This window comes from Haliotis cracherodii, unplaced genomic scaffold (genome assembly GCF_022045235.1).
Source record: "Haliotis cracherodii isolate W230 unplaced genomic scaffold, xgHalCrac1.p SCAF_5, whole genome shotgun sequence".
In the NCBI taxonomy this organism is placed as follows: domain Eukaryota; kingdom Metazoa; phylum Mollusca; class Gastropoda; order Lepetellida; family Haliotidae; genus Haliotis; species Haliotis cracherodii.
In genome coordinates this window covers 35,354,529-35,365,403 of record NW_027266308.1, presented here as the reverse complement: position 1 = coordinate 35,365,403, position 10,875 = coordinate 35,354,529, and the positions used below count along the sequence as shown (strand labels likewise).

Sequence of the window (10,875 nt, the reverse complement as noted above, 5' to 3'; positions counted from 1 at the left end):
TTTTAGCAATAGTCCAGCAATATCACGGCGGGGGACGCCAGAAATGGGCTTCACACGTTGTACCCATGTCGGGAATCGAACCCGGGTCTTCGGTGTGACGAGCGAACGTTTTAACCACTAGGCTACCCGACCGCCGTCAATTTAGATGGGATATCTTCAGGAGTTTTAATCCTTTCTTTCTCTGTGGGAGGTAACGCAACCAGTTCATGTATTCTGTGTCAAAGACGACCAGATTTGGCGAGAATCCATTTTGATCTGTGACAAGTTACAGCTGCTGACATTTTTTGTAACTTCATAGTCATAGTGTTATGGGTTGTCATATTGTAAATAAAACTGTAAAACGTTTGGGTTTCTTACATATTCAATGTGGAGAAATGTATTATGAAGAATGCATTATGTTTTCACGTCAACATGTTAATAAAACTGTAATAAATTCAGTCTTTATTCATTCAGTATCACTTTATGAGAGTTACAGGTTTAAGTCTTTGAGAGACAATTTACAGTTGGAACAGTAATGTATGTCCCTGTATCTATTATCTAGTAAAAAATAAAATAAAAAATAAACCAGAATTGGCATGAGATTAACTGTGCAGTGGACCATTGTAGTGTACGTTTGGCAGACAAACAGACATATAGTTTATTGCAGCCTAACCTAGGTACAGCTACAAATGTACACAACCAAACACTAGTAAATACAGTATGAAACAATACTGTTCTTCACATGGAAGTTAAATACATCTGTTTAAAACATGGACGGATCAAATTCACCAAATCTATACTGCATTATATAAATATATTGATGCGTGACGGCGAGATAACATATGGTAGACGGTTTTGGCAACGTTGAAATACGTTTCATTTGATAAACTCTTCACAAAAGGAAAAGCAAAACGGATATTTTGGGCCATAAAAGCAAAATTATCGGACCAAGAGGTGCAAAATGAAGAGGTTTAATGTGTTATAATGTCAGCGACGCATTTCCCGGATCAAAAGTATCACAACAAGGGCTTGCAACCCCAGACGTTGCAGCAGTTGGCCTTTGTGTTGCAGGCCGAGTGGGCTACCATTCCCCAGGATGTGATTCGCTTGCTTGTCTCTTCCATGGGCAGGAGATGTCAGGCCACGATCGATTTCAACGGGGAACATACGCGTTATTGATGGTAGCTGACCTCCACCTTGGACTTTTCCTATGTACCGATAACTGAGATGACTACAATAAAGAAGTGTTCTCTCCACAACATTTTGGCTCAATACCTTGTACGGCTCCTCGCAGAAATATATTTACCTACCTCATAAAAGTCTGGCTTTCCGTTTCTTTTTTTTAAGAGTATATTATAAATCTGTATTTCTGCCAATCAGTTTTAAAATAATATTTATGAAACAAGCAAAATACTCAAGATTACAAGATGGCATGTAGACACCTCGGTGAATGATAACAATGTTTGAATTAACAGCTTTGTCTGTGTCAACAGTGACAATAGGCAATTGTTGTAAGCGATTGGAGTGTCTGCCGCTTAGCGCATGCGAATCAAGGGCAGATAAGTATGTTTCCAATAGGCCCTATTGAGTAACTGTGACTGTGACGTTTAAAGAGGGCACCAAAGGTTCATGTACACCATATATTGGGTATTACTTATTTGGAATTGTTTGTTTGATGTTTAATGCCATAAACTTGTTTGACACTTTTTAGTGTGTTGTAGACTGTCGAATGGGACTCATGTGTGTGTGTAGGGTACACATATTTATTGCGAGTTTTAGTATACATACATTTTCTCTTTTTGTGTTGATATGATTTCTATTTTCGTACATGTTATGATTTCATTTTTAGCTTTGGCTGCTCTGTTTATAATTGTATGTTCGAGTAGATGTCCCTCATAAATTGATATAGTTCGGCCTCGCTATTGTATCTCATGACTACAGGAGATCTACAACAGATAGCGGATCTAATTGCAATTCTTGTTTTAACCAAACCCGGACTTGATATTCCAGTAACTGTATTCAGGTTGACTGCACGATAGGCATGCCTCGTCACAGTGATTGTTGTGAATTCCTCAAAGTTTGGTTTGTTTGTTTTAACGCCGCAATCAGCAATATTACAGCTATATGACCGCGGTCTGTAAATAATCGAGTCTGGACCAGACAATCCGGTGATTGACGTCATGAGCATCGATCCACGCAATTGGGATACGATTACATGCATCAACCAAGTCAGCGAGCCTGACCACCCGATCCCGTTAGTCGCCTCTTACGACAAGCATAGTCGTCTTTCACGGCAAGCATTGGTTGCTGAAAGGGCGACGATTTGGACTACTGCGTCCGGTCAAGGTTACCAGTGGTCTCATTCTGAAACATTGCTCAAACCCCTGTATAGTTCCATATATTTCATAAGAAACCAAATTATTTTGAAATTTAAAAAACTTTATAGAAACTCTACACCCCAAAGACATCATGTTAGGTCCACAACAAACGTTTTCACTTTTTCAGTTCAATCTATTTGAGGTTTTAGAACATATCGATCAACCCTCGTATCAATCTATGCTGGTAAGCTCCACGCCAGATCACACAGGCATATTAATGGAAATAAATACACATGGCAATCTTGAGATTGGGCTAACTCCATACATTGTGCTACACTATAAGACACCAGTATAGGACAAGGTCCAGGAGAACATTGTTTCCATGAGTCCTGAATTAGAACTGTCGCCATTTCACTTAGTTATTAATATACATACGTGGGATTAACTTAAAGGGATATTGTGTCAAATTGAATCAACAGGCAAGGGACCAGCTATGTGTGTGTATGTGCGTGTGTGTGTGTGTGTTAGTATGTGTGTGTGTTAGTGTGTGTGTGCGTGTGTGTGTGTGTGTGTGTGTGTGTGCGTGTGTTAGTGTGTGTGCGTGTGTATGTGTGTGTGTGCGTACGTGTGTTAAATATGTGTGTTAGTGTGTGTGTGCGTGTGTGTGTGTGTTAGTGTGTGTGTTAGTGTGTGTGTGTGTGTGTGTGTGTGCGTGTGTTAGTGTGTGTGTGTGTGTTCGTGTGTGTGTGTGTGTGGGTGGGTGTTAGTGTTAGTGTTAGTGTGTGTGTGTGTGTTAGTGTGTGTGTTAGTGTGTGTGTGGGGGGGGGGGGGGGTATAGCCCACAGAATTTTGTGTGTGCGTGTTAGTGTGTTTGTTAGTGTGTGTGCGTGTGTTAGTGTTAGTGTTAGTGTGGGTGTTAGTGTGGGTGTGTTAGTGTGTCTAGGTGTGTCAGTGTGTGTGTGTGTTAGTGTTAGTGTTAGTGTTAGTGTTAGTGTGTGTGTGTCGGTGGGTGGGTGTGTTAGTGTGGGTGTGTCCGTGTTAGTGTGTTAGTGTGTGTGTGTTAGTGTGTGTGTGTGGGGGGGGGGGGGGGGGGGTTATAGTGCTAGCCCACTGAATTTTTTGTGCGTGTGCGTGTTATTGATTGTGTTAGTGTGTGTGCGTGTGTTAGTGTTAGTGTGTGTGTTAGTGTTTCTGGGTGTGTGTGTGTGTGTGTGTGTGTGTGTGTGTGTGTGTGTGTGTGCCTTTACTAGTGTGTATGTGTGTTAGTGTGTGCGTGTGTCTGCGTGTTAGTGTGTGTGTGTGTTTGTGTGTGTGTTGCTGTGTGTGTGTTAGTGTGTGGGTGTTAGAGTGTGAGTTAGTGTTAGTGTTAGTGTGTGTGTGTGTGTGTATGCGTGCGTGCGTGCGTGCTTGCGTGCGTGCGTGCGTGCGTGCGTGCGTGCGTGTGTGTGTGTTTGTGTGTGTGTGTTTGTTTGTGTTTGTGTGTGTGAGTGATTAATTCTGTTTATTCCTTTTTGTCTCCCTGGTTACCATCATTTCAGCCAAATCTCATGCTCCTGCAGTCTATGTTGCTTTGGGACTACACAAATCACACACGTACTTAAGCATCCGTTTGTGTGTGTGTGTGTGTGTGTGACCTTTCCTGGAACACCATACGAACACAAGGAGCTGTTAAGTTGGCCAAGGCAGTCAAGGTCAGAAATAAAGCAAGCTGGCGCCTTTTTCTGCAACAACCAAACATGGTCTTTGATTCATTAAGCTTAAATTGTTTTTGTAACATTGGCTCTGGTGTAGCGGATTGGCCATTTGTATGAATGGAACACAATAATCGCCTTTTGTGAAATGAAGTAAATGTGTGTGTGTGTGTGTGTGTGTGTGTGTGTGTGTGTGTGTGTGTGTGTGTGTGTGTGTGTGTGTGTGTGTGTGTGTGTGTGTGTGTGTGTTTGTGTGTGTGAGTGATTAATTCTGTGTATTCCTTTTTGTCTCCCTGGTTACCATCATTTCAGCCAAATCTCATGCTCCGACAATCTATGTTGCTTTGGGAATATGAGCACACGTTACACAAATTACACACGTACTTAAGCGTCCGTTTGGCATCCATGGCAGAATAACAAAAGCAAACAATTGAACATTATTCCATTGTCATGCTCGGGAAATATCGATTGTACTCATTAGTGCAAGTTGGGCGTTTAACAAACGACGACTTCGTTAACGGAACAAGTGTATGTACATGTCACATTAGAGCAGAGATATCGAATATTTCATATAAGATAGTAACTCGACAAAGTACAACGAAGACCGAGGCGTGGTTTATTCCACGATAAAACATTGTTCTATCATGACGTCGTTTCTGTACATTCGAACAAGCGCACGCGACCTGATGACGTAAATTTTAGAGGGTAGTGAGTTGTTCCCTTTAGATGCAGCTGGGCAACGCAAATAAACGCAATGGCCGAACGACCGCACCCAACACGGGCGAGATATCGCAATCGGTTTGGGGAGAAAAGGAACAGATAATCAACGAGAAAATTGAGAATATTCATGAAATACCAAAGTTATCTCCCCTGTTCGTAAAATGGACTTGTGATCGGATTGTATTCAGGGACTCATCATTATTTCAATACGGGTGAGTATGTCTTAAGCCTGTAAATCTGGTAAATTGGGGGTTCTTAATAATGTTGATGTCTCATATAAGAAACAAACGACTCGTGGTCGTTATTAATCTTGCAATGAAACACTGCAGGGAGAATAAACCATGTTTTATTCACCCGGCAGTGTTTTATTTTACGATAAACAACTCCCCTTCGAAATAAACGGCTACTGCAAGGTTTCTTACAGCTGACGTAATACCAGTAAACGTAACGCTGGAGTGAGTTAGTGAGTATGGTTTTACGCCGCTTTTAGCAATATTCCAGCAATATCACGGCGTGGGACACCAGAAATGGGCTTCACAAATTGTACCCATGTCGGGAATCGAACCCGGGTCTTCGGCGTGATGATCGAACCACTAGGCTACCCGACCGCCCATAACGCTGGAAGTTATGTAAATCTGGCAACCCAGCTTATAGAGGTATTGGACTCGCAACAGCCACGTCATTGCATCAAACGGCTGAAAATGAACAGTTATGAACCCGGGTCTTCGGCGTGACGATCGAACCACTAGGCTACCCGACCGCCCATAACGCTGGAAGTTATGTAAATCTGTCAACCCAGCTTATAGAAGTATTGGACTCGCAACAGCCACGTCATTGCATCACACGGCTGAAAATGAACAGTTATGAATTTTTGAAACTAATCTTTTTGTTCCGTAAAGGTTTGCTCGACATTATTTGAACGGTAGACAAATAATTGTATTGATTTGTATGTTTTGTCAGCGCCACCCGACTTTATAACGCAGCTGTGATTTGTTCGATGTTTCAATAGGTAATAACGATGTCACCAGCGCAAGGGTTGTCGTTCTGTTTGGCGTGTTTGTCTACTGCTATCAATATAACATGAGGCTGGGCCGAGTCCCAAACAAAACCGACCAAACAGATCAAAGGACATCGTTGCCATTCATGCGTGGAAAACTGGGACAATTATTTTTTAATTGAACCATAGGGGAATATAAACTTACCGAGACAGCCGGATTCTCGTGTCTGTCCCCATACGTGTTTATTATTTATTATTGTGAGGAAACGACATTGTCATTGCCAGGCATTCGGACCGCTAATCGTCACACGGGTTTTGCATCAGTAACAGAGTGGAACGTTTTGTTATATGCTAGACACAGAAACAACGCCACGATGAATCGCCAAGAACACACAGTAAGTGACAATGGGTTTGTAATGATAGAGTTTAGACATTGTTCCAAAGTCACATGTTATTGTACTGTTTATCAATTTTATTTGTAAACGTAATTAATGCTCAGTTGAACACATGTTTTAAAGAAACCAAAACTGTTTCAAGCATAGAAATATTAATCTGGCATTCAAGGTAGATAAATTGTACTCAATGTTACAAGTGAGTAGGAAGTTAACATCATTCACAATAATTAATGTTTTTTTGTTTACTGTTAAACGCCGCTCTCAACAATAATCCAGTTATATGACGGCGGTCTGTAAATAATCGAGTCTGGGCCAGACAATCCAGTGATTGAAATTATGACCATCGATCAACGTAATTGGGATACGATTACAAGCATCAAGTCAGCGAGTCTGACCACCCGATCCTTTTAGTCGCCACTTGTGACAAGCATATAGTCGCCTCTTACTACAAGCATGGGTTGATGAAGATCAATGCTACCCCGGATCATTATGGGGCCACAATTTTAATGAGTATTGTTGAAGGAGAAACTAAATTCTGTGTAATCACACTTTGAATTTTATTCACCAATTTACATTTCTTTACAATAGTGGTTTAAGGCGCTCCAAATCACCATGCTGCTGATAAAGTTAGTCAACATAAGTGCGAATCAAATGATCGTTAGTCTGAAGATCCGGTGTAGAATAGGTCTTCAGCAACCCATACTTGCCGTAAAAGTCGACTATGCTTGTCGTAAGAGGCGACTGACGGGATCGGTTGGTCAGGCTCGCTGACGTGGTTGATGCATGCCATCGAGCCCAATTGTGTGGATCGATGCTCATATTGTCAATCACTGGATTGTCTGGTCCAGTCTCGATTACTAACAGACAGCTGGAATATTGCTGAGTGCGGCGTTAAACAAGAAACAAACAAACAAGCAAAGTCTGCGATCGTTAATTTCATGGTTTTGATATTGAAATAGATTTATCACTGACACTTGTTTTGCAGGTTCTTTGTCTTTCGAGTGTCTTGGTCAACCTCCTCATCTTCCTTACGTGGACAGTGACAGCATTCATTTGTCATCAATCGGCCGCCATGTATCTCCGTCTGTCCCCTGGCCCTGCACATGGCGTCCTCACAGTCTCAATGATTCAAGTGATTGTATGCGTCAGTGTGTTCAAGGTTCGGCTGAAAACAACGTCTCACGACAGCACTCACTCACTCCTGGTTGTATGTTATCACGTGGTAGCAACATTTCTAACCAATGACAGCCTTGCTCTCATTCCAGCATCATCAGCTTTCGCCATCAGAATGCTAGAGCCAATCACAAGCGCCGTCATTCAGTGTGCAATACAGCAATACCGTCCAGATTCGACTATGATTGTCAGCTTAGTCACCGTTGGACTAGGTGGTTTAATGTTCATTGTTGATCCCCTTCAAGATGGCGTGCAATTTGGAGCTGTGTTAATCGTACTGATGTCAAATGTCGCACTAGGATTCAGAAACATATTCCTGAAGGATGGTTTTATCCAAGGTTGCATAATAATTCCACGGAGTTCGAAACGTACAGCGACAGTAATTGTTGTCACAGTGCTATGTGTTGGTATATCAATGCTCATTTGCCATCAGGAGGTTTTGCTAAAACCACTTCTCTTAACTGCAACTGCCATCTCTCACTCTCTGTATTCCTACTTGTCCGTTGCCATGGTGCTGAAGAGAGTCTCTGTTGTATCCCATGCCATCATCAACATCTTCAAACGTGTTACCGTCGTGTTGTTGCTGTGTGTGGCTGGGCAAAGACATGTGACAACATTCAACCTGATAGGTCTGGCAACAGCATCCCTTGGCCTAGCTGTGTATTCCCTCAGAGGGAGAGCTCAGGATATCACAGGTAGATGTGGAACTCATAAGCTGATATATAACTAACATGTTTATTCTCTGATAGGCGGGGGCACGGGTGGCCCAGTCGTCTAAGGCGCCGCGATTCGCTGTGCAGAGTTCCGTCCCTTGGGCACGCCAGAAACCTATGACCGTGGGTTCGAATCCCGGTTCGCCCCGATTATGTTTCTAGGTTTGTCAGCACCATACCCGTGCTCGTGGGTTTCACCGAAGTGGTAAACGTCTGACACCTGCATCACTTCGGGCTTTCCTCCCACATATATGATATGACTGGAATACTGTTAAAAGCGGCGTTAAACCCAACTCACTCACTCACTCACTCACTCTGATAGGCATATATCAGTTGGAAGAACACAGACATGAAACATTTATGGAAAACAATTATCTTTATTGTTTGAAACGACTATTGTTGGCTACGTTTTGTTCCTTTTGACGAAGGGACCAGGAGTAGCCATGATACGTCGTAACAAACAATGCAGACGTTGTTAGCCATAAATGTTCGATGTCTAAAACTTACATCAACACGTTCTCACTACCCATTGTGTAAGGTATAGCACATGGCATAGGTAAATGTTGAAAATAACCATATGCGTGGTGGTGAGGTGAAATGGGGTTTACCGTCGCGTTCAAGGTTATTGCACGTATATAGTGAGGTGCTTGCACGTGTGTCTGTACCTGCTTGTATTAGTCCGGGCTTAGTTTTATAGTGCTTGCCACAGGTAAACATGTATTCTCCACTCAAACACAGTGTACCGACCAGTACTTGTTTTATCCTATTTATGCGGAAACGCCAGGCAGGGTAACAATAAATACTATCTTTTAACCTTATTTGGTATGACGCGGCCGAGTATCGAACCACCGACCTTCTGTTCGCCGTGGCAGATGCTCTAGGCCACTAGACCACTAGACCACTAGACCACATAGGCGGAAGATAACAATACATGAAAAACACAAATTGACACACATATATTTAATTATGGCATAACCCTGTCCATCAAAGTCAAGAAATGTATGACTCAAATAAAAGCGACAAGACCCTTTCAATATCCACAAGAAATCTCTGCTAAAAGAAATGTTTCAGATTTTAAAGTTTCACAACGATGAATGCTTTTTTAGCCTACATTTCTTTCATTTCTTATTATGTACATGTGAAAAAAGTGTGTGATTTGTGTTTACTATTCACAACACAAAAGGGCGCAGCAAAACAATATGTAAGAGTAAAACAACTTATTGTGTAGGTGGGGCGGTCGGGTAGCCTAGTGGTTAAAGCGTTCGCTCGTCACGCCGAAGACCCGGGTTCGATTCCCGACATGGGTACAATGTGTGAAGCGCATTTCTGGTGTTCCCCGCCGTGATATTGCTGGAATATTGCTAAAAGTGGCGTAAAACCATACTCACTCACTCACTCACTCACTCACTCACTCACTATTGTGTAGGTGTATACTTTACTTATCAATCAACATTTGCACCATTTGTTCACTCTTCGTTCCTTTTATTTGCAGGCAAAAACATAAAGTTCGCTTGTCAACAAAACCTTACCTATGTGGTTACAGTAGTGACATGTCTTTTGTTGATCGTCCAAGTTGGAACCCCTTTGTCCCCAACAATTCTGGTTGATGGGTCAATAAATAATCCACATGTGCGAAATGAGGCCAGCGCGTTTGACGTGTTTCAACATTGGAATACATCCCGAGTACATGTCGTACCGAATACCCCGCTGGAATCAAAGGGGACACAACAACATACTCTACTTTCAAACCGACTTCATATCGGTAACGCTAGTGATAACAGACGCCATTTGCATGTCTCCCATTGGAACTCTATTCAACTGGATATGGATTGGAACAGCAATATTTACAAACATGTTTCATCAATGTCAACTTTCGAGGACGTCATAAGAAAGAGTCGAGATATTCAAATAGACTTATTCCGTCGTCTCATTGGGCGCTATGATTACGTTGTGTTGACCGATCTGGCACTACATGAGAATAAAGGGGATGCCTCTATCAGTGCTGGGGAGCTGCTTCTGATGAAGGAGCTCGGTAAAGAAGTCATCTTCTACTGCAGCACATATGCTTGTAGTGATGTGAATCTAATGGCTGGAAGAGGCAAGGCTATACTGTACGGCGTCCAGAATGTTGCTGTGTTATGCCACGGTGGAGGGAATATGATCGCCTATAAAGAATCGGATATCCTGAGGGGTAGAGTGTTTGAAATTTTTCATGGTTTTGATATATTTGTAATGCCACAGAGTATTTGGATTAATCCGAGACATCTTGACAGAACTCACATCGGCGACACTGAGAAGGTGTATGCGAGGCACCCTAACGTGACACTGCTTTTGAGGGACGTTGTCTCGTTGAGACTTGCTGCGAAGCATTTCCCACGAACGAGGCGCCTTCTTGTGCCGGATTCTGCTTTTCAGATTGGATCAGTGGCCAGATACCTGCAGCCTTCCTATGACATTCTGTGGATGGCACGTAATGACATAGAGTCCGCTCATTACAAAATTCCCGAATTCCCATCAAACGTATCAGTCACAGTCGGAGACTGGAGAACGTGGATGACAGCTAAAGGGTCGAAATCCACCGAAAATATGTTCCTTGTTGCTGTGAATGGATTCACGTTTCTCCAGCGCGGTCGGGTAGTTGTCACTGACCGTCTGCATGGACACATCATGTCCACTCTCTTGCACGTGCCGCACGTGTTGTTGGACACTGTTGATGGGAAGGTGGCTAAGTACCACAACACGTGGACACGTGGCCTTGAAGGGAAGACGGTGTTAACAGCACCGTCAGCGGTCGATGCCATGCACAAAGCCATGTGCCTGCTTAAAAAGTTTGCAAATGTTTTGCCAGCGATTGACCCAATCATGAATGTAAAGGAAACAATCGTTTAG

General features: G+C 42.7%; 1 protein-coding gene across 1 annotated transcript; it reads left to right on the top strand.

The window, feature by feature from the left end:
- The first annotated feature begins 9,849 nt into the window (after window positions 1-9,849).
- On the top strand, window positions 9,850-10,875 carry LOC139443665 (uncharacterized). Its single transcript, XM_071224608.1, has one exon. It carries the CDS (start codon window positions 9,850-9,852, stop codon window positions 10,873-10,875), a length of 1,026 nt encoding a protein of 341 aa, XP_071080709.1.